Genomic DNA, 25,738 nt, shown 5'->3' on the forward strand with positions numbered 1-25,738 from the left:
ACTTCTCTTTACCGTGCCCCCCTTTAAATTCTACTGACTACATGACCTTTCCTGTCAGGCTTTTACTCCATTACTCATAAGAATAGCAAGATCATTAGAGCAGTGTTGTTGTATTTAACATTGGCAGCCTGTAGGTGCTGCTAATAGGACGTTTAGTCTTGCAAGACACCCCATTAAATATTGTTCAGGCTACCAGGAAACTCTAACTGTTGAGCCTTAGTGTGAGTTAAAGGACAGGATCAGTTTTTCAAGTGTGTAAAAACAACAATCTGGAGCCCAAATTGACATTAAATATGTTTTTCTTGCAGTAATGGTTCATACTGACCATTAGAGGATTCCTTCATAATGTACTTACAATGTAAGTGATGGAGGACACCATCCACAGTCCTCCTTCTGTGCTAAAATGTATTTAAAAGTTTATCTGAAGCTAATATGAAGCTTCATCCATAATCAAGTCTTCTATGTTTCAACGTTACAGTGTTTTTAGTGCCAAAGTCTTTTTGTTACTATACTTCCACCACAGCTCAACAGGGAAACACTAAATGGGAATCTGATGCTAAAAAGACAGTAAATGTGTCAGATATCACTTGATATGATTAACTCAGACTGATGAAGATCAATAGAAGACACACTGTGGATTTTGTCCTCCATCATTTTACATTGAAAGCAGGAGATGTTTTAATAGTCAGTATGAACAGAAGGAATGATTACAGCGAGGAAAACCATCTCTCACTGTTCATGGACACCTGACTGCTGATTTAAGACACACTTGAAAAACTGTGAACTTGTCCTTTAAGCTGCTGGTATATCAGAACTGCTTTTTCCATCTTCCAAAGTCACAATTATCACGTTTCCTGTGAACAACACTGTGTACCACTGTGACTGCCTTTCAGGAAAGAGACTGTCTAAAAAAAGTGTGCTATCAACTCAATATCTAAATAATACTGTGTGTATTATTATAATGGTATAGTAATAGTTATATTATTTCTTTATTACACTATTACACTCTATTACACACTCTTTTCACATCAGCTTTGAGTGTGGGTGAGAACAACAAGACAATGCATTTGAGACCAGTGCTGATTTCCTGTTTCCAACCACAGGTTTTAAAAAAAAGTGAAACCACAATTGTCCCCTAGCATTAACCCAGTGGTTATTGTAACCATGACGACAAAGGTAAAACCACACATTTCTTTCATAATCTTAACAAAGTGACGAATTTAACCCAAACCACGATCTTTCCGTAAACCTAACCAAGTAGTTTTTGTGCCTAAACTTAACCAGACCTTAACCACAACATTGTCACGTCATTAAACATCATTATTTTTCTGCAACAGCTTTTGAAAGCGCAGACAAATAGTGTTGTCCTGCTCAATAACTACCAGTAGGTGGTGCTAGATTAGAAACTGCTCCTATGTTTTCCCTCTGGTGACACATGTCAAACTATGTATTTGATCATTTGATTTGGAGGGCTCGTTGTTGATAGTCTGAGCCGGCCCTAATAAAAAATTATGTAAAATGTATTATGTTTTAAGATTGAACTCTTATTTCTGCCTCTGTGAAATTCAACCTTCTCTCTGCTCTCCTCTTTATAAGGCCGTCTATTGTTTTTGCAGCAGAGAAGAAACTCACATCACAGTTATTTCACCATGATGTCATGAAGTCAGTTCCACCCATGTGTGTTATTACTTCTGTCTGTTGTGTATATGAAAGCAGCCCAGCCGGCGACCGGCCGCCTTTGATCCCTGCTACACAACGTACCGTCGGTCTCTGAGGCCTGTAACCGCACCCTCGCCCTCCGACGTCAAACGCTGACCGGCTGGTCCGCCGTGACTGGACACGAAGAAGGCCGCAGACAAAACAGAAGGGTGAGAAGTCCCAATCCTTCAGATCTGTCTCTGATCTCTACCCCCCTTCGCCTCACCTCTGGACCACAACCGCTGATGCAACGGGCTCAAGGCGAGTTTGGCAGCCATCTTGTTTTTACAGCCTCTCCGTCTCCATCTGCTCTGTGATGACGGCGGTACAGCTGAGTGGCTGCAAATTTACTGGACACACAGTCAGTTTTAGGCTGACTACACATAATTCTTCAGAGTACAATGCAGTGAAAAATGTACAGTGGGGCAGAAATGGCCTCAAGATAGTGGTGGAAGAAAGTACTCAGATATAAAAGAAGCAGTACAGCAATGTTAAAATACTCCGTTACAAGTAAAGTCCTGCATGAAAATGTCTGTATTACAGTAAAAGTAGTGGTTTGGTCCCTCTGACTGATATATTATTATATATGACATCATTAGATTATTAATAGTGAAGCATCAGTGTTAGAGCAGCATGTTACTGTTGTAGCTGCTGGAGGTGGAGCTAGTTTACACTACTTTATATACAGTTAACTAGTTTAGTCCAGTGGTTCCCAACGTAGGGGCGGGGCCCCTCCAAAGCCCGACTACACAATGCTTTCTGTAAGACGTCAAAAGACAAAAAGGTTGGAAACCACTGGTTTAATCTTTAACAATGTGTTGTATTTTAAAAGTGTATAATCAAATGGAAATACTAATAGTAAATTAAAGTACTTACTCAGCATATGTACTTAGTTACCTTCCACCAGTTCATCAAGATGTACACCACATAGCAGAAAAAGCTGTGAATGGGAATAGAACAACACAAATATTATGCGTGTGATGTTTTTGAGTTTACTTGAAAAGACTTCTATCATTCTGCTCATAATCAATTAATATGTAAATTATTTGAGATGAACTGATTGTTTAGTCTATGAAATGTCAAACAAATATGAAACAGCCCATCACACCAGCTGATGTCTTCGTGGTGTTGCCCCACCAACAGTCCAAAAAACCAAAGACAATTAGTTTTCAATGACATAAATCAGAAAAACAGGAAATGGTTTGGTATTTTTGTTTGATTATTGACAGATACTTTCCTCCCTAATTGAGGGAACTGGGAGAGGAGCTGAATCAACCAATCAACTTTCTTCATGCGCAGGTCTGTGTGACGTATTGTTTAGATTTGGAGGTTGTGCCTGTGGGCTCCTCTGTTACCCATAAAACCTTTTGCAGAGATATTTGTGTGCATCTTTGGACACAGACACAAAACACAACTTATGCCAGTAACACAAATATTAGTTCAAAACACAGCTGAAGTTGGGCGCTTTCATCTTCAGATTGCAGCCTTCGGTCTTCAGCACAAAAACTGCTTCCTTCTCTCGTGAATTCAAACTCCGTCACGTGGCTGAGAATGTCAGAAAATCCTCAGTGGGACTATTTCCTTGCGTGGTTGGAGATTTTCCATGAGCGATGGCGTGATTATCTGGGCTATTTTCACATGCCAGCCCCTTTCCAAAACACCCGAGTGTCCCCGAGCTGCAGTAACTCATCTCAGAGGAGATTTATGAGGCTCTGCTGTCGGTCCACAAGTCTTCAGTTTTGAGATTTAACCATCATGCTGTAATTTAAATTCTTAATAATAAGATACTCGTTTGATTCTAGCTCTAAATTTTCAAGATTCAAGAACTTTATTGTTATTGTGTAAGAGCAAGGAAGTTGCAATTGCGTCAACCTCACATGGTGCATTCGTATTTAACACCAGGAATCAGAGTAAAGAGTATAGAATCTAAGCAATATAAGTACAAAATATAAGCAATATAGTGAGAGGACATTGCTATGAAAATACAACTACTGGGGATGTGAATGTGTCAGCAGCAAATTTAACCCTTTTTTTCTCTCAACGGGAAATACAGTCTTTCAACCATACAGTTTGAGTGCACACACACACACACACACACACACGCTCATACACACACCGTCCTCCTGGTTCACAAATTTAACAAGTTGGACATGAGTGACCTGTGGAAACACTAACTGCTCTCTATGGACCCTGTTTCTGCAGCAGCAGGGTGGGTGGTCCAACCCCATTCCTCCTTTACACGTTTCGATAAATGAAGAAAATATATCTGCAGATGAATTTGTCCTTTTTTAGTAACAAGTAGTTTGAGGCATTACAATTTGAAGTTCAGTAATTTCATTACCCTTACTTCTCTGAGCTGGTGGTTTGATGGAGAGTTGATATTAGAGCTTGAAGGATGGACTGTTTTGTTTTGTTTTGTTTTGTGTGTTTTGTGTTGTGTCAGTCTACCGTTGTCTGGACTTTTTGTGCACCTTTTAAGCACCAGAGTGCAGAAAACGCTGACAGGATGTGCAGGTAGTGAGGCGAAGAAGAAAAACAATTATGCAAAACATATATGAGTTTATTGCACGCAATCATTTGAACATCTGACAGGTAGGAGACTGAGGACGATACAGTTGTAGTTGCATACATGAGTTTACCCTTACAGTTGTAAGAGACTGCACATGTGCATTCAGTATGTGTTGAATTAATGTTAATTTTAAAACATTTACCGCACCTTATATTTAAAGAAGATTTAGCTTATGTATTCTATTCTCCCGAAATATAAGGCAGTACACTACATAAAGTTAATATCTTATAAGTCTACTCTTACTTTACTTACAGTGATAATTGTTTTAAATGCTATGTGTTATTTTTTACAGTATTTAAAGTAAAATATTGTAAGTTTGTTGACATGACAGTAGTAGAAATAAGACCTGCAGACAATGAAAGGTGTTTAAAGCAAATCATTTTTCTGTAGGGACATTTCTTTGTCTACACATGTTAAACATGGTGGATGGAGCATGTGGCTGTGGAGGCTTTCAAGTTCTTTCAATTACAGAACTGATGGTGGGTTGAGAATCTGAGAGTTTAAAGGTTTCTCTCTCACTTCAGTGTAGAGAGAAAAGTAGTACTGACAGTAATGCTATTAACACATTAAGACTAGATGCAATGTTTGTGTGTGTATCCCTTTAAGACTGGGTGTGACGTTTGCATGCTTCTCCCTTGAGAGCTGGTTGCAATGTGGGTGTGTTTTAGATGATGTCATCGTTTTCAAGATGTGTGGTCAATGAAATGCATCATAATTTGGTGGACCACACTTGAGAAGGCAAAGAGGCATTATGGGATGTATTTTTTTGGGCTCTTAGCCCGTCTTAGCCTCAGGTTATTATTTCAAAAAATTTCAAACAATGCCTTTGGTTTAAGACAATTTTTTAGAGGGTGCCTTAATTGGTTAATAAAATCTTGAATGGGAGTCCAAGTTTTTGAAAGGTTTTAGGGATTCTTTGATTGGATGTGTTAAGTTTTACATCAACAATTTAACATTCCTGATAAGTCACTTTCAATGCAATAATCTAGGTAAATAGGCTCCAACTGATTCAGTCATCAGTGATGCGCCATGACCAGGCGGGGAGTTCCGGTCCTCTGAAATGATGCCAACGTGGAAGTAACTTAAAACTTCATTCTATCAAAAGGCCACCAGGGGGCGACCGTTTTGGTGTCAAAAGGACTTCCGTCTCTATACAAGTCAATGGACAATTCACCAACTTCTCACTTGATTTCTAACCTCAGTAAACGTTTTCAAAATGTGTTTATGGTCTCAATCGCTAGTTTAAAGCCTTCTTCAATGCAGTATGATGTTCATTTGTGAAATTTTGGCCTCCCTGATTTTATATTTGACGATAAAGCAGGGTATGCATTAGGGCGTGGCTACGTTGTGATTGACAGGTTGATTGGTTCACAGGTTCAGGAGGGCGCCTCATGCCCCTCCTGATACCCATATAAGTAGAATCCGTGTTTTTATTTTTCCCGGCATGCACCGGAAATTCTCAAGATGGCGCCGCCCAGATCCGAAACTATTGGCCTCCGAGCAGCAGTCCACAAACCAATGGGTGACGTCACGGATGTTACGTCCATTTCTTAAATACAGTGTATGGCCATGACAGACAAAAGCTACTTTGTTTGAAGGTGAAGCACAAAACGTTTTAACATTTCGGAGTGTCTTCATTAGCAAAGAAAAAGTCCCAACGTCTTTTTAAAAAAAAAAGTCTTACAGTTTAGTTGATTCCATACTTACCAAAACAATAGTGTGGTGTCAATCTTTTCATCTAACTCTCTCCAAGGAAGGGAAAGAGAGTATTTCCCAAAATCTTGACATATTGCTTTATATCTTCTGGTTTTATTGGCTGATTAATTGGTTGAAATCTGCTTACATTTCATCACTTGTCGTAGTTCCTTTCAGTTTTTCTTATTTATGATTTACGACATTAATAATGCGAGGAATTAGATTTTTAAGCCCTAGTTGACGTATTGGTAAAATTCTTGCAAACCGGCAGAAGATATGAGAGCTAAAACATAAAAAACAAATTAGACATGGATTGTGACGTAAATCATTCTTTCAGAGTTGTAGCTTTATATTGACGGTCATCCAGCATCACCTGAACGCAGCGTGATTTTTTAAACCTCCTGTTTTGTTAGAAAACCCGCCAACGCTTGGCTCTTGATTTTGTGGTTGACGTGCCGCACCGCAACTTTGAACGCTTCATGATTCTTGTTACGGGACCGTTTTTCTGTGCGTTCCCCTCTTGGTTACAGCACAAACATTACATTAGACGGCCATTACATCAAACCCTGGGTCCAGTGTTTAGTTACTGTCCTGCTGATTTATGAGATCAACGGCGCCGTATTTCTGGGCTTTGCTCGCCTTTTTAAAACCAGTGACATGCAACGTCGGATCAGAGTGTCACCGTCCTCATCTGCTGTTGATCAGTCGGCTCTTTTAATGTCGAACCAAAAGTTTTACTGCTGCTTTTTACTGCGGCTCTCCACTCTCTGCGGAGCCTCGAGGGGTCAGGTTTACCCCGACGCTGGTCATAAACAGGTTCAAACTAAGATATAATATAGGCAAAATGATCACACATATTATTATTGTTATATTATAATCAAATGATATTTAATTTAACTGAAACTTAGACTAAACTGTTGTGTATAATTTAATGTTAATTGAAATCATTGCCTTTGAACTTCAAAACATGCTCGAAACTAAATGCTAACACTTCATTGCAGTGATGAAATGAACTTAAGTACATTTACCAAGACTTTAATTACTGTAGTTAATTACAATTTTGAGGTAATTGTACTTAACTCGAATATTTCAATTGTATACTATCTTGTACTTCTTCTCCACTACGTTTATATCACAGCTATAGTTTTCCTTTTATCTGTAGAACATATTATCACTTTATTATGATAGATTAGACCCAAAAAAACAGTATATGTTATTAAAATAAGCTTTTTCTTGACAACTTTAAAATGATGCTTACATGTACACATCAGTTAATGAGTATAATTATCTAATTGGAACTATTTTGTATAATGAGTAGTTACTTTAACTACATTTTGCTGCCAATACTTGATGTACTTTAAGTATTTTTACTATGTACTCTAACTAAATTAAAGTATTTTGAAGACGTTTACTTGTAATTGAGTATATTTCCATTGCTACTTTGGCTAAAATATCTGAGTACTTTATAGTAGAAATGTCTTTTTTCTTGATATATTCTTGATTAGTTAATTGTAGTTTACGAGTTGTTTATGCTTCCCAGGAGTCATTTAATAACAGACCAACATTATTTGTCCTGAGTATCTAACCCTGTAAAGCCATAAAGACACTACACCATCAGGATATTCTTTAGATGAGCACAATTTCCCCTTGTTAATGGTGATAACAGACAGTGTATCAGCAGAAATAATGTTGATGTAGTGGAGAACAAAGAGTTGTATGTTTAGGTCATGTATAGTCAGTCTCACGTGAATCTGTTTTATTTCCGCTAATGAGTGCCACTGTACCGCTTTGCTGCAGATGAGGAATTTTTATTGTTTTTCCCAGACTTTAGATCAAGGTGACAATATTTTCAGAGGAGAACAAGAGAGGTTTCATCATTGTGGTTAAAATACAATAGTGATCACCTGAGAGGGAGACTTACTGTACTGTCAGCATCACACGAGTACCTCAAATCTTTAAAAAAAAGTTATGACATTTTAATATTATTGTTTACTGATTTTCAGAATAAGATTTTGTAAGTAAAAGTTTCTCGATATGGAATAGAGTAGTTTTATGTTGGGGCCACAAGTGTTAATAATTTCAATTTAGATTTATCACCTAGTAAAGATGCTCACCTGCCTGGATTATGTCAGATTATGTTCATTAAATCTGTTGAAAATTGTGAAAAAAAGGACTTCAAACAGCAGTTACAGTGCAAGATTAACTGGATGAAATCTGTTTCTCATACTGTTAAATAAAGTGGCTAAAAATATCAAGCCCAATTCCAATTCCTCTCCAAAACAAAGTGAAGGTCAATTATGAAACATTTTTTATGGAAGTTGAACATAATCTTCCAAGTTGGACCAAGCTGCCTGCTTCTTTACAGACCTCTGCAATAAAAAGATATGAATGTTATGCCTCGCACGAACCTTTAAAGTATAATGATCTGCTCTTTCCCCCAATGGACTGTTGGGTTTGGATTGATAAACTAGTGCGTAAATATATTTAGAATAACGGCCATGCATCCTAAACTCAGAGTGGGCTTTCCCTCTCTAACTTTAAAATCTACCATCAATCCTTTCAACTACATCCTGTCATGGTTTGGCCTGACAAATGCTCTTGAGCCTCATGGAGATCTTGAGAGGAAAATCTCCTAAACTCTCAAACATCTTGGGAGGAAGTTTTATTTTCTGGTACACAGGAGAAACACTGTTTACAGACCTCTTATTGCCAAGACAATCAAAAGGTTTATAGTTGTAGAGAAAAACTTGGAAGGGAAGCTGAAAAGGCACTATTACACCCTCCTGTGGCATAATATGAATATCTTAAAATGCAAATAGGCCACTGGAATTCAAACCATGGCCCACAAATGGTATCAATGTGATTGGTGATTTATACAATGATTGTGGAACGTCTTTGACTGCTTATGAGTAAAGTCAACACTTTAATCATATGGTGGGCTAAGCTTCCCATCCACCCTTTAATAGACTGGATACATGTTTCCTAACCAGTAGAATATCCTCCACTACAACTATCCGAACAACAAAAAAAACCTGTCAACGCTCAGAGCACAGAAGAGAGACTTTGGTCTTTAGGATGAAGACGTCTTCGAACTGTGTGGAAAAATACCTTCTTTGCTTCTGAGAATCCAAACCACCAACTTACCCATTTTAAGTTGTGTTGAGTTTATTACACAGCTGTCACCAAGTTTTGCATAAGACAAGTAGAAAGTCTTAACTCAATAGGATGCTATAAACACGTGACGTGGAGGTGTCAATCTCTGTTGAAGACTTTCAGGGTCGGGTATCCAAATTTCTGTCTGAATTGATACGTAAGGCCATAATACACAATCCAACTTTACTGCTCCTCAGTGATGATTCACAGTTAGGAATAAACGAAAGAGAGAGCGGGAAGTTGTTGCTGGGAGGTCTTACAGCTGCCAAAAAACATTTAATCCAAAAATGGCTGCAGCCTCACATTCTTAGTACCAGGAAATGGCTGACATATGTTCATGACAATATGTTACTTGAGCTGTCTACTGCCTGAATTAACAAAGCAAAATATGCAGCAGTGCAAGTAAAGAATGTGCTCCATGGGTCATGAACAGAGGAACACCACGTTACTCTTCTCTCAATTAACTATGGTTAGGCGGTCCATGGGAGACCTCAGGGTGGGATGTGAGGGGGGGCACTAAGAGGGATACTACTATGGGGAGTGATGACAGGGATTAATGTGTTAATGCTTTAATTATTTGTATTTGTCACTTTTGCACCATTAGCAAAGAAAGAGAAGAAAATAGGGAAAAATGTCGATTACTAGTCCCAAAAAGTGTCAAAGACATTCAGTTTACTATTACTGAGACTAAGGGAAACTGAATATATTTACATAAATTACATACGATTAATCGAGTATAAAAATATTTGGTAATTTAAATTTAGGTTGATGGACTGAGCAACTTATCATTCCAGCTCTAGCAGGAAAGGCAAGTGACGTCAGAGATTTAGATGGCTGATGTAATTTCTTAAACATTATGTATACAAAGTTGCTGCAGGTCTATATTGTAAACATAATAAACATCATGAATGTTACTTAACTAATGAAAACAGCTTCTAAAAACTCAGCAACACATGTCAAAAACATGTTCAACAGAAGCCCTCTAGTGGTGGTAGAAATAATGACTGGTTGGGGGGAAAAGGAAGTCAAGCAAAGTTATGTAGCAACGGTGTCAACAAAATGTCAGACTTGAACAGAGCAGACTGATAATGAGGCTTTTCATCACGTTCAGTGTCTTGGTCGGATATGTTAAGATGTCGTGGATGTTGTACTTCTCTCCCAAACGCAGCAGTTTTCCACAGCTGACGTCTTAACGGCTCTGAAAAAGCTTCCAAAAACAAACAGCCGATGTTAAACGGGAGCTGAGGGACTCTGAACATGAAGAAACTCATAAAGAAAGGCTGTGACATCTGTTTTCTTCCCCTGGTGACCTATGGGAGGTCACGGCAGCGTCACGGGCACCAGCAGAGGTCACACGGAGGGTTCCTGCCAAAAGTGGCCAATGGCAGACCAATTACCACCAACCAGAGGACAAAGACCAGCAATTTACCTTTTATTTACTTTTTACAGGTTTGTAAATGTTTCATTACTTTTTAAAGTGACTTTATTTCAATTATAAAAGTGGTAATGTGGTAACCTGTCCAATATATAATATATGAGGGCTCTCATTTGGACTCCCTTAAATGTCTATAGCATGGTTACACCCTTGACTCTGTGGTGCAGACGTTGGAGATGTATGAATGGAGATGTGGGTGAAAGGTTGAGGGGTCTTAACAGTTTGGATGTTTGGCCAACAATTACATCACAAGAACCTGCCAGTGATCAGATTCATGCTCAGTGTTGACTCTGTTAAATGGGACATGTTATGCATTTTTCTGGTTTTCTGTAATTCATATTCTTTTATGATGTTGGATGTTGAATATGTCAAGGTAAAAAAAACTGGGTGTTAACAGATGTAGAAATGCTCCCTTCAAGTCAAAACTCAGGGCTTCAACCTGCTCTGAACACTAACCCTAACCCTAATCCACCTTGCTTATGAGCTGCTGTTGGCTTGCTACGCATGCGTATAAATGGTTGCTAAGGCTTTTTCTATATGTTGTTCATATTTCAGATCTGATTCGGCCTTAAAGAGACAGGAGCTAAAACGGCCTGTTTCAGACAGAGGCTGAACTGATGGGCTGCATTAAGGGCCAGTATGAAATAAATAAGGAGTGTTTAGAAATATAAATCATGCAAAGATATTCCAGTAGAGCCCAGAATACAAATAACAAAATGATATATATATATAAGGTAAGCTCAATTATTCAACCACTTATTTACCTTGTTGACATTGCTTTACACCCAGTGCTTGATTTCTCCTCAGTCTTCTCCCTACACAGATGTTGATTTGGTAGCTTTGGGCAGGGGCTCTGGAACTCTGGAACAGCACTGCCACACCAAATTTCCCTATTTTACTCTAAAGATGGACAAAATACTGCAGAATTCAATATGAGTGGTCATATGCCACAAAATGATAAAACAACTGCTGTAGCGTCACTCAAATAAATATCATCCAGTTGTACAAGAAACCAGAGGAAATGTCTTCCAGAATAACAAACATATGAGGCAATAAAGCGGTAGAAGAAACTCACTCTACACAAATCATTAAGTTTACAGTATTGCTGCTGGATGATCAGCCCCATGAGCCTCGCTACACACTGCCCAAATGATGTCCCACATCTGTATAAACAAGCTCAGAAATGTCTTTTCAAATGCTGGAGAGAAAAAAAAAAAAGTTTGAAAGCTACCTAATGACCTCAAACTTTTAAACTACACTAAAACTTTTAAACCACAGTATTTCCTTGTTGAATAAGTCTGTCATGATTTCTGCCTCGGAGACAGGTGTGCTGGAATCGGAGCACAGACCCACTAGCCGAAACACGTTTACACAATCGAGACCTCCACTTACACTCGGGCCTGCCAGATCCACACTGCCAGATCACAGCCTCTACATCAGTCAGTCTACGCTTCAAGCCTCGTCTTGTTGCTGCCTGTTTTCCCTAGCCTGATGTGTCTCCTATTTCCTGCAGTCTCGTCAACCCTGCCTCCCTGTCTTGGACCCCCGCTCTACGCAACTTCCACGGTTTCTGCTCCGAACCTGCTCCCCTTGCACCAGCCTGACTCGAAACTACCAGTACTAGTTACCTCTAACCTACCTTGTCTACTGTTTCCCTGTTTCTGTGCGGCTTGGGTTCACCTGCTCCACCCCCACATAACCTGGTCAATTTTAATGAGATTTGAATGGAAAATGTCAGAAATACTGAGTAGGATGCCAAGATATCTCTGCCCACATTACCCTTACAGTCAGCTCAAATCTTTGCATCAATAACTGATATCATCTTGCATCCTAAACTCTGCACTAACTGAACTATCCCCTCAAGCTCCCTTGGCTGCTGCTCATTCTGTGGCACTCTGGGCTTTCACTCTCTGCACCACCCAAGTGTTGAGTCCCTGCAGGTTTTCAATGGACCCTCATTCTGATAAGTGAAGTTTGATCTCATGGTTTACACAAACAGTCCCTTCAGTCCTATGGAAGTTGGGAGGAAGCTCCACATCTGTAATCCATCACACTGTGACCATAGATCTGTCAGCAGCCACCTGACAGCTTTCTTCACTCTATTAAAAAGTGATTTTTGTCTGCACAGACAACAGAAGATAGAGCGACACTGGAATGATAGAAAGGACAGACGTAGGTTTGCATAGTTATTTTAAAAGTTTTTATATTTCAAATGCATTAAACCCCATTTTCGATCTTTTGATGTCAGTTTTTTAGCTGCAGCCATTAAATGTGATTGTGTAATACAAATGAAGCGCCCAAACCTCATGGGTTTACGAGACACCAAAAGTACAGTTAAGTTGCAGTGGTCAAACATTTCATTACATTAGAAAATTACAGATTATTATACAGCTCAGTTTTAAACAAAATATTCTGGCTTCACTCCCAAACTTGGCAAATAAAATCTGCTACAAAAAAAAGTTTCCCATCCTGAAACACAACTCAAGTTTTTTAAATCATCCACCCAAAGAAATCCCTCGTGTCCTCATACACAGGACATTAAAACAAAAACTCCTCTTTTTCAATTTCACCTAACTCACATGACAGAGTCTGTCCTCCTCTGTTGTGGCATCGAACCCGCCGGTCTCTGTGGGTAATGGTAACGATCCTGAACTAACTGTCCACACAGGGATCTTTGTCTTGTGTTTAAATTATACTTCAACACTGTAGCTATTCTTTATGAGACAATAAGTTTGTAATTGTTCTTAATACCATATCAGACAATTTACTACTACTTTTTAACATGTGCAGTAATACTCCCCAACACCTGGAAACACAATTTGATGTGTAAAATTGATGAAGTTCATTTTTTAATATACTATAGTTTTAAGTGTGAAATTAGAAATTATAGAATATAATTTTATGCACAAAGAAAGTCTATCTTCTTTGCTTATTAACTGTTTGCTGTGAATATACTCACAGTTAACATGCATTTGTGGCTCTTGTGATTTCAGGCACCCTACTTCAAAAACTTAAAAAAAAATACATACATAAATAAATAAATATGTAAAAGTAAGCCCACACACTTAAAGTGCGCTTACACACAGGAGTAAATAGAAATAGTAACTTTCACTCTTTGTTATGGTGTCCTCACCAGATGCAACATGCCTGATGAGAAGCAGAGCACGTCGGCGACTCAGCACGCTTCACTGAGCCTTTAAAGAGGAACAATGTGCAGGTGAAAAAAAAAAGTTTTCAAGTCTTTGCTTGTGTTGAAACCACTGGGACAAGAGACATAACGAAAAGTAAAAATGGGCTCTTTTTTCCCCCAATATAATTTTTTATATACCTGATAACCATATGATGAGGCGAGATGCTGAAGGTATGAAAGGCCACAGCTCACAGTAATAACAAGTCAGCAGTGTGTTACCTTCAGGGTCGGGGAGAAAAGGTCCGTCACCTCCATTTTACCGTGAAACCTGAGATCTTCACTTAGCCAGGAAGAATTGCATCCCCTCCCCCCTTCTTCTCTCCACTGCTCAACTATTTTAAAAGCCTTTCGATGTTAATGCTCAGGTCAAATATTGTGAGAGTTTCAGTGTATGTGTCTAAGCCTAAATCCTCCCCAGGATCTAAATGGGGGATTAACAGATTAACAGCACGGGTTAAAGATCTGATGATGAGGCAGCCCACGTTTCCCCTAAAACTGTCTCGACACTGAGCTCATCTTCAAGGAGTTTTATTTTGATAGTTTTGTATATAATTCCTGTCTGTTATGAGAATATTTGACTCATTACTTACTCATACGACAAAAACACACCAGTATCAACTCAGGCAGGTTGTAAACGAATACCCGATTTAACAAATCTTACAGTACATGCGTGAGAATACAAAGGTAGAATAAAATGGCATCTTTCCATCTTTAAAGTAAACAAATTTGATATTAGTCTAGGCAAGAAAGAGAAAATCTGTTTGATATAATGAAAGGGAGAGTACGGGATTACTGAAAAGATTAAAGTTCAATCTTGCGTAAACATCCATTACACTTTATTAATTGTGCATGTACACATGATGGATGTAGTAGATATGGCATGACGTTCATTCCTAACCAACACATGCAGTAGGAGGTGCAGCACAACCTAGAATAGTTTCAGCAATGAGTTGTAGTTTTATAGATTACAACTTAATTTTAATGGCATTTGAAGAGTATATTTTTAACATATAACTAGTTCGACAGATTCTAAATTAAGGCTGAAACTCTTTTGATTGTATCTTGATTAATCGATTAGTTGCTTGGTCTTTAAAACTTCCACAAAAAAATTAAAAAATTAAAACTATTTCTCAAAGCCCAGGATGTAACTTAAAATGTCTAGTTTTGACCCAACCACCAAACTATAAATCTGATGATATTCACATTTAGGAAGCTGGAACAAGAGAATTTGGGCATTAAACAAACTTTTTTCATCTCTTTTCAAGATTCAACACTTAATTGCTGTTTCATCATAGTTTATAAGAATTTGCGTTCACACCGGGATCCCCTAGACACATTTCTTGACAAACGCACTTTGATTTCAAAAGTGAAAACCTTTACATACATAACAATGTTACACATTAACTTGAAAGTAGGGTGTGAAAACCCTGCCAGAGAGATGCAAAACTAATGAATCATACAAATGGGAATAAGAGCACACATTTAAACATGCTCAAACAAAAATGACGGAAGTAGATGTGTAAAAAAAATGAGAAAAGAGCATGAGAAAGACCAAATCGCTGCATGAAATGACGGCATGCCTGACTGATTGTTGGTTTCGGGAAGTTACAAAATTTTCTGGAATAAGTGCCCCAATGCAGACGCCAACACTCTTCAGTGATCCAACAAGCATCAATTTGAAGCAAACTGACACATTGACTCATCACCCTGTATGCTAGTGTCCCTTAAAACATCCTGGTTGCACAGTTCTGCTCTAATGAATGATTATCTATTAGGGCACTGTCAACGCCTCATAGGAGCTGTTTTTGTTGAATTCTAACAAAACATCTATTGTTTTATCTTAATCTAAATGATGAGGGTTGCAACATTAAATATCTCCAGGGAATAGATATGAGCAGAAAAAGTATGTTTAGTCATTTCAGAAAGGATTATGGATTAAACGCTCTATAAGAAACATGCAGAAGCTAGTAGAACAAAAGCTACCTGGAAAAAAGGGTGTGGCTTCTTTTCTCTATTTACATCCCACACCGGCCTTTGTCTACATGCTGCAGAAAAAAATATATTTCTCACCTTCCGTGCATGGATGTGATTGTTTTCATTCTTAAACCATCATGCTCACTTAACAAAATTATATGACATCAGGCGGCAAACCTCTTGATGCAGGTCTCACGTGGCACTATCGCCAGTCGCCATCAGCAACACAAAAACACAAACATGACTTTGACAGGAGGAAAGTGTTATCAGACAAAACCTGGGTGGTAGCAGTAAACTATGTTGTGGGAGTGTTTTTGAGTAAAGATGGAATGGCTGAAATGGTGTGTGGCAACGTAGAAGACATTCAGATAGTCGAGATGGTATTTGGTGATTGCCCATACAACGAGAACCGGCTCTCCCCTCCCTCTCAGCTTTGTTACGTCTGTCTGTCAGCGCCTTTCTGTACAAGCAGCTATTCATTAGAGATGCTATCAGATGGCAAAAGGCACTGGGTTTTTTCAGATATCAAGATGTGATCTGTGGGAACCATCTCTAATCTGACTCTGTGCGCCTGTTGTGTTCGTGTTTTTGCAGAGTAAGAATGTCACCATTATCAAACGAACATTACATCTTACGTCTGTTTTATGCACATCTTGCCAAGTCTTTCTGGGCCTTTAAACTTTGTCACGCCATCTTCATTCTGTTGCCCCATTGTGACAGTAGTAAAACAGAAACAAAGTAATCAAAGTTACCTTTCATTCTTAAATTACCATAAAATGATCTAATGTTTTTTGACAGGTTTTACACCGACCTCCCAACAGTGTACTAAACGGCTACTGTTATATATAACTATTAGAGTATATTAGAGTACATTAGTATATATATCAACTGTCCTTTTATTCCAAAAGTCATAAAGAAAGCAAGGGAAGTACATTTAATAAAGCCCCAGAGGGTATGAGTGGATGAACCTATAGTTAAAGAGCAACCACCCGTACAAGATGCTCTAATTTGGTACCAACACACCCAATCTGTTGATGGATGTCAAGTTGATGGATTCCATTAATTTTCTGTGGAAAGCACATGATCCAGCCTCGTAGTGCATGATGAATACTAGACCGATATATCGCTCAACCGATATTATCGGCCGATATTAGCCTATCAAAGATATATCGGTATCAGTGTTTATACTGTCCGATATGTGCTGATTTTTTTTTAAAGATATATAGGCAGCATTTTATATATTTAAACTGTTTTCCTAATTCAAGTTTAATATATACATAATAAAGTTTTAAACAAGGAATGACATGCAGCAAAGCAGTAACCACTCACCAAAGCACTCCAAAATTAAGTTTATTCTTCAACTGTAAAATGTCATGTCTCCATTGCATATTATTGTCACAAGTGTTTGGTAACCACATATATATAAGATTATCGGCCGGTATCAATACAGGGATTTTTTTACTCCCTAATATTGGTATTGGCATCGGCCCCAAAAATCCAGTATCAGTCGGGCCATAATGGAAATGGCACAGCAAGTTCACAGAAGAACCATCGTAACTGTCTGTCCACCACGTGGGTGGCTCACGAAACTCTGATCCACTATCAAACAAGATTATTTTACTGCATTACATCAAATGTTTTCAGAAACATACTTTAATGTATTGTTTGGCTGCAAAATGAGAGCGTCTGTAACGTGGTCGCCATGTTGGAAACGGCACACAGCAAAAACTAAACACCGCCCAACTCGCAGTGCATCACCTGCCACGTCGCTCACTGGCTAGAGCGTTCAGTGGTGCAGTGCATTCAGATCCGTTGTGGTTGGAGTCTGTCTACACCATGAGATGTAAGGTGAATGTGCCCGCAAGGCAGCAGGGATCATTTCATTGGTCAACACTACATTTGGCCTTACATCAGTTGGGGAATTGTGACGGGGATGTTGCACAAATAATCCGAGAGCAGAGCAGAAATCTGAGAGCAGACGTTTTACAAGCAGCCTGAGTGCGATGAGAGAGAGCAGGAAATCTGTTGCAGCAACAATATATATGAGTGAAAGCATGCAGTTTGAGCAGAAGCAGAGAAAATCTAAGCACAAGCAGGGGCCACTTGAATGTTAGGGCAGGGTTTGAGGGAAAGAATTACAAGATCTGAATGTGAAATCAATAAATCGTGCTCTCAACTGAATAAAGATAGGAAAAAAGCTTCATAGACCATCCCATCTCTATTTGTAATGCCCACTAAAAAATGAGAGCTTTAACTGTAAAACGTATCAGTGTCTAGACCATTAAATGTCCTTTAAAATCATGTTAAAAAGTAGAAACCCTGCAGTATTACAAGTCAAAGTTTCCACAGAGCAACAACCACGGTGCAGTGCTCTTGTCTGTAAGACAAACACATCTTCCTGCTTCATCTTCCATATTTTCTGTCTGACAAGTTAAGCTATAATAATTGATACCTGATGTTCAAAAGGTTGCAACATGACAGTTGTTGTTTTGCAGTAATTACTCAGGGACGGGCAAAGTTATGGTACACTGGCAAAGACTGTAGGCAGGCGTCAGACAAAACCACACAGCGTTTAGTCACGGATCTGTCAGGTGTGAACAATGCACGATTCATCTATAATTAATAGCTATAGACACAATTCCAGTGATCATGAAAGATATGTCATACCGATGCGTACACGTCTATTGAAGATCTTCCTCTCACTTTATTCCTGTAAGTGATTCACCTTAAATCTGCCTTTTGAATGAACACTAAAAAATTTTAAATTTAGCTTGTAGTTTTTCAATTTTATATCAGTTACAATGTCTGATGGTGACTAATTTTCACATTGGAAAAAGAAACCAATCGGTCCATGTAAATGTATTAAACAGGCTGTCTATCCGTGCCCCGTTAAATATGTTCAAACACTCACGTTTTCATCAAAATATGGCTTAATACTTCTGTCTCAATCCAGCATGTAATATGGTACATCGTACATTTCGTAAGAAAGAAATGAGATTGCTTGTAGTTTTTGCCCTTTTCCCTCCAATCATACACATATTTAATTCTACTAATTTTACTTTATTTAACTCTTTCCAAAGCACAAATTGAAGGAGCTGATGGCATTACATGTTATTGTCATTTTACCTTTATGTGATAACATGTGACAAATAGAATAGATTGATTATTGGTAGCTTTGTCCTGCTAATTTTACATTAGCTTCCTTCTCTGCTTGATAACTAAGAGTTTATATTATTACTGGTTTAGTTGGATGGCCAGTAGTTTAGCCCTGTATTAAGTTTTATGGTAGCCAAGTGGTGGATTGCTTTTAATTTAACCTCACTAATGTTATTTTTTTGTGACTTGTTAGCTAATTTGACCTTTGGCCTTGTTAGCAATTATTGCAATCCTGCTAACTTTATGTTGGCCGTCCCACTACACAAGTGTTGGGATGCAGTTTACCAGATTTTCACAGAAGATATTTGGCTTAAATATCAAATACCTAATCTAGTGTTGTTTGCTAACTAGACAAAATGAACTGTCCCTCAAATAGTTCTCACAGAAATAGTAAAACGCACTGACGTAGATCTTATCCTCACGGCATACTCGTGACCCTGCCTGACTCCGTTCAGATTCTCAGTGTTTGAAGTTTTTAAGATATGTGTCAAATAGCACCGGTGATAATCTAGTGATCTACGCTCTACCACATTGTCTCTTTATTTATGTTCTCTCATGTTTCTCCAGGACAGAAAAAGCATTGAGTCAAAGGTGAATTCGCATTGAAGAGCCAAGTGAGACCGACAGGATATATTCTACATTATGTCAAAACAGTGAAAAAGGTTGTGGTTGTGGTCCAAGTCTGTCAGACAGAAGGCTGCGGAATCACTGAGCACTACAAAGCCGATAATACAAAAGGCAATGAGGTCTTAACTGACATCCTAAGTGACTCAAACACTTCCTAAAAGGACAGTTTTAAACAATGACCTGGTGTTTGCTCTGTCCATCTCTGTTTCAGCTCGACTCAGGTTGTTCAGGTATTAATGGACGGCTTCTGTTTGCTTTGGGCTGTTTGCTCATGGATCATCTTACACCTTTTTTTTTTTTAACCTCCAGGAAGCTTCACCTGACCTGCAGAGGCAACAGCTAATGAGTTTGAAATGTAAGATGGTTTTCCAAGTCCAGGATCTCTGACAGATTCACTGAATTTCTTTTGTAACGCAACTATTTTTGCAACTAAGTAGATTGATGAGAATCTTTGTAGTCACGCATTAAAAAACAAAACAAAACACAACAACAAAGCTGTGTATTTGGCACATTCATTTGTAATATTACATGTTAAAAATCATTTAATGTCAAATAAAAATTAGGCACATGTGATTTTAGAGCATTTTCACATTGTTTGGGTTTGATTACAATTTGGTTTCAGTACATTTTAAAAGTTTGTTGGGTATTACTTTGACCAACTGATACTTTAATCAGCTGATAGATGGAAAGACAGACCCAAGAGAAATAAAATCAGACAGTTTAATATGTTTGTGGTGTCTTAATTTGCATTAATGTGAAGAAAATATGGCTGATGACATTAATCTTAACAGCAGGCTAGTAAATGTGTTATAGGTTAACCCTGTCATCAGAAAGGATGCTGGTATGCTACATTATATGTGTGTACAGACAGATTGAACAAACAAGATGTCAATTCCATTATATACACTCAGTCAGTACTGCTGATACATTTCTGTCTGTCAACCCCACGTCAAAAGGTTTTATGTATATTTTGAGACTGAGATTTTACCTTTAAAGATGACATGCAACTAAAGTCCCTTGTTGGACTCGATCCAGGGACATTGCTGACATTTTGCATTCACTGTAACCACTCGACTATGGGATGCTCTGTAGGAAGTAATCTTTAGTCGGATACACACTCTTACAATTTAAAGTAATCTGTTGTATCCACATATCTAAAATTAGCTCCTGTCTCACTCCTTCACATGTACTGAACATTTCCCGTCTTGGTTACGTTCTGGACATCCGTCTTTCAAACCATTTCCGAAACCCTTCACCACAAAAATCCTTTGCCCTTTTTTGCACTGCTCCAAACTTGATAGACATTATGCATGAATCTAGAGAAGATCTCTTTAACTACTAAATGTTACAAAGTGAGACGTCTCTTCTTGACATTTTTGAGAAACTCACTACAGTAATCTCTGAGTAGAATTTTTTAAAAACCTATTCTTCTGTTACTGCCGATGTATTCAGTCTATAATTTAATTTTAGGTATCCATGGTTTCTAATATATCTGTTGTAGTAAGCATTGGTTGTCTGTGTGTTTGTCGCTGTTTGAGAAGATAAATGTTTTTTTTTTTTTTAAAGAAACAAACCAAAAAGTAACGATGAATGTTCATTAATTAGCTTTTAGAGGTGCTGGTCGGCACTTTTTTTAACTCTGGAGAGAACCAGACTAGCTGTTGCTAAGCTAAGTTAACCGTTTCCCAGCTCCAGGACACACAAACATGAGAGCGGTATCAATCTGCTCATCTGACTCTTGGCGAAAAGGCAAACAAAACAAAAAAAGAGGGACTACCTCACTCGACCTGCTTCACGACACCGAAGGTCGGCACTGGATGAAAATGGCGTGTTACTGATTTTTCCAGTATGAATGTAACTCCTGAGCTTAAAATATGATTTCCTCTTATATCGTTCAGTAAATTCACGTCTTGTTACGTCTTGTTTTAGTGGCATTTTTAAATATTCACGGCCACTATTTAAATTTTTATTTTTTTACTTCTATCTGTTGACTTATCTTTAAATGCTCCAATGAAGATGTGATCTGTAACATCTGTGTTTGATACATACGTACATATGTAATCCTCTAAAAGAAACTCTGGGTGTTTAACAGATGAAGTTTATGTTTAAAAAATAAATTGTTATTAATACCATTATTACTATATTTGACCATCTGTTGTGCTGCTCTGTTCAAACATCTGGAAAACCTTTGCTCTTAATGCCGTCATTACCACAGAGATACATTTTCTTTTGCATGTCTTTATTTAAGCACATTTATAGAAAAATATACTTACAGCTTTGCCAGTATATTTTATAAGATACAATCCCAATGCAACCGATACATTCCCTTTCATAAAAAAAAAATATGCAGACATAGAGTTTGTTGAAAGACAAGTTCAAGGTAAAAAAAAAAAAAAAAACCCAGACAGTTTTGTTTTTAAAGGGAAAAAAATGACAATTTCAGGATGCATTTGGTAAATTTTTCCTTCACCTCTTCTCTGCATGCTGCTCATTGTGAAAAAACGTAGTAAATCACTAAATAAAGCCCTGGAAGGGGCAGATCATAGCAGATTGAGACTGAGTTTCCCTCAGGTCTCCAGCTCCAGTTTGGAGCAGTAAAAGTCACTTTGTCTCGACTCTCCTCAGATATAAAACCTGATAGTCTTTCAGCATCACATCACTTCATCTGTGGCTCCTCGGTGCCGTCACGAGGCCGTAGACAATCTGTGAGCTGCATGATGGTGTTTGTTCAAGAGACTCTGACTTTTCCTGTCCTCTGCAGAAAAAACAAATAAAAAAAAAAAAATCATTAATCATGTCATGTCAGCATCATCTCATGACAGGACTTAATAGCTGCAAATAAATAGTGCATAACCAGGCATGCCCCAGTAGTCTACTAGTAAAGGTGCATGCCATGTCTGCGGTTTAGTTCCAGCATGGGACCTTTGTTGCATGTCTTACCCTTGAACATCTTTCTCCCCTTTGTTCCCTGTCATCTTTAACTGTCACTATCTAATAAAAGGCATAAAATATCCCAAAAATATATTTTAAAAGTTCCTAATCAAATACCTATGTTTTGTTTTATTCTGTTTATATTTTTTTATATTTATAGTTTCATCTCTTGTGTTTAGCTCTCTTCAACCAGCACTAATCAATATTTTTGAATTAACAATGGATCAAATTATGTGTACATGTAAAGTGAAAGTAACCTGACTCTACAAGAGATAACATTTAGGAAGTCTAGACCCGCATGATTCAATTATTTTCTCCCCAATCTATTTGACGGAGGGCTAAACCATGCTGAAACGTGTGTGGTTGCATCCCCGCTATGTGAAAGCACGACCCCCATTCAAGTGAATGTGTGTTTTTCATGTACAGCCGTTATTGGTCTGAACGCAGCCTTAGTGAATAGCTGGTGAAGAAACCAGAGCTAAAAGAGAGTGAATGTTGAGCTTACGATCACCAGGTGGACAGAAGCACGACTCAGAATAAATTATAATGTTGCTCTATAACTGCTGGATGTAGAAATAAGCCGCTGTTTGCACATTCACCATAACAAATTCACAAGGTTATGACATGACGTTGTTTTCACAGTTTTTAGTGCATCCTCATTTCGCCAAAAAATCAGCAAATAAATGTAGCATTTCATTTAAAGTCCAGTTAAAAACTTTTTGCATTGTTTTCTTATACATAAACTTGCACTCTAGCATACACATCATGGGCAGACAATGTGTTGTTAGCCGTGGTATTGAAGAATAATTCCTAAACCACAGCATTTAACAGATACATAGTGACGTGCAGGTATGCTTACATGCTGTTTAATGTGCTGCAGCTGAGCAGATAATTAGCTATGTAGCCTGCTAACTGAGGTTAGCGGTGCACTTTTCCCCAGTGAATGCTTGTTTAGTGACTCGTTCAACAAGCTGAGGTGCAGGACAAGATGTGCATTCATGTCTGTAAGCTCGATAAGAAGGAGACTTTAGCAGGAAAGCTAATGTAAGTTCTAGTTCAGAGTTTGTGGCTCTTTTGTAGCAGGATGCAATCAGGCTCAGTGTGACCGTCTGCTCTGCCTGTGATAGAACGACACGTTACTGCTTCATGTAAAGATTTGATTTTCTGTTTTGACATAAGGAGGATCGGATGGGCCAATGAAAAATATAAATTCCTCCCTTTTGGTATAAAAACATGTTGTCACTTTTTTGTTTCTTTATTGTTTCATCTATGTTTTATGTACCTTATCTGTGTCCTGAAATCTCTGTCTTGGAGCTTTGTTCTACATGGCTGCAAGACAAATTTCCCCTCAAGGACAATAAAGTTAAAGTTTGAAGACAAGCGATTCACAGAGCAGATGTGTATGCTGTAGCAGAAAAAACAACAACACCCAATACAATTTTAGTTGGGCTTAAATTAGCATTGAATGAATGTTTTGTGGTGATATTAGAGGTAATTTTTAGAAATAGAGACAAATATTTATGTGTGGTTAGTTCATTACACACATAGTAAGTCTATATATAGTAAAGAACAAGCTTGGACATCGGTTATTTTAGCCTTTCTGGATGTTGAAGCAGCCTTTACAAACGCCAAGTCAGCGCCCTTTTGACATAGAGCAGGTCTAGACTGTACTCTTTAATTTAAAGAAACTCAACATTCCCCCTCAGGAGCAAACACTCGATGACAGCAGAAAAGGAAAAACTCCCCTTTAACGGGGAGGAAACCTCAAGCAGAACCGGGCTCTATAGGTGGGCGGCCATCTGCCTTGACCGGTTGTGAGAAAAAGGAGGGGGAGAGACGACACGATGTTTGTTGAGCTTTTTGACGAACTGGTTTTGTTGGCTGTTGATTTCTGTCTGCTGTTTGTTTTAACGGCTTCAATGAGGCTTGAGGCTGCTGGTTGGAGATCAGATTTGTGATCATTATCTTCCAACTTTTCCAGTTGAAATTGCAGCTGCAGATCAGAGGTGTGCATGAGATTTATTCAATAATATGAAAAGAGCTTGATTATTTAGCTTTATTCTTTGATACAAACCTTTAGTTAAACAATAAGAAACTATAAAAGCTACATTAATAACATGTATATACAAATATCTTTTCTATTATTTAAAGGAAACGTCTTTTTTTTTCTTCTTTTCACTACCTACGATCATATTAACCAGAACCTGACCTGGTATCAGGTAACATATAGTTTTGAGTTTGGCGCAGTATATCATCTGTATGTATATACTTGTGCAAAGCTACATTTTTCCTATCAAAAGCAGGAGCTGTTTCTGCTGTGTAATTTGGGACCATTTTTATCTCAACAGGGCCAACCCTGTCTCTGAAAAACACACACATTAGTGGTTCTTCAGCACAAAAACACAGCGTCTAGCAGAAAATAAAGCCCCTCAGATGTGTTTTTATAGCATAAAACACAGGATGGCAGTGCTGCGGCTTCCTAGAAAACAGTTTCTTAGATTTATAATTTTCAGCCGGCCCACAAAGTCGACTTCTCCTTCAGCTTCTGTCTTCCAAAAGAACTGACATATAACTGTAAATGTCAATGTATTGGTGGATAAACACCCAATTTCTGTATATCCAGTGTCAATAAGTAGATCATTTTCATCCAAACATATAGTGTCTAATACTGGAAACAGATCACATCTTACTCTGTTAAAGCATGTGTGAGTGTTCATTACTCTCACCTTCTCTCTGTGAAAGTTTAAAAGATGTAGCATGGTGGAAATCTGCAGCCTCCAGCGATGCAGCGGGTCCGGGATGAACCAGACTGGGAGTCAAACTGGGATTCAGATTGGATGACTGAGGCTGCCAGTGGTGTCCAGGGATCATGTAGTTGGCCGCCGGGCCTCCGTACACACCGTACTGGTTCGGTGGAGAGTACGCACAAGCTGGGACGTAACCAGACAGGCTGGATGAAGACTGAGGGGAAAAAAGAGAGAAAAATAAACAGAAGTAAATTAGGACAGCTTGTATATTTTTTAAAGTAACTCACCAAACAGAAAATCTCATGGATACATTTAATGACCGGGGTTTTCCTGCTTCTAGTATTAGAGTATTATAATTTTATACTTAACCGCACATACTGGTGTAGACAACCATTGGCAACGTTTCCTACATCGTATCTTCAACCTTTAACCTGGTTCTAACGTTAACCCTTTAAAGTCTTCACCCACAAATAGACAGTGATGTTGTAATTTTCCAAAAAATTTCCTTTCTTTCCAAATTTAAAAACATATTTTCCAAGAATGTGCCGACCTCAAAAATGTCT

General features: G+C 38.3%; 1 protein-coding gene across 1 annotated transcript in view; it reads right to left on the reverse strand.

Moving 5' to 3' along the window:
- Positions 1–1,748: 1,748 nt before the first annotated feature.
- The window catches only part of pax1b (paired box 1b), a 28,300-nt gene continuing 4,310 nt past the window's right edge, over positions 1,749–25,738 (reverse strand). The window contains exons 4-6 of the mRNA XM_062437766.1: positions 25,155–25,389; positions 1,988–2,048; positions 1,749–1,833 (exon numbers count right to left, since the gene is read on the reverse strand). Coding sequence (XP_062293750.1) covers positions 1,749–1,833; positions 1,988–2,048; positions 25,155–25,389 — 381 coding nt within the window. The remainder of the gene's footprint in view (positions 1,834–1,987; positions 2,049–25,154; positions 25,390–25,738) is intronic.

The sequence above is a fragment of the Scomber scombrus genome, chromosome 17, assembly GCF_963691925.1.
Source record: "Scomber scombrus chromosome 17, fScoSco1.1, whole genome shotgun sequence".
NCBI classification, from domain to species: domain Eukaryota; kingdom Metazoa; phylum Chordata; class Actinopteri; order Scombriformes; family Scombridae; genus Scomber; species Scomber scombrus.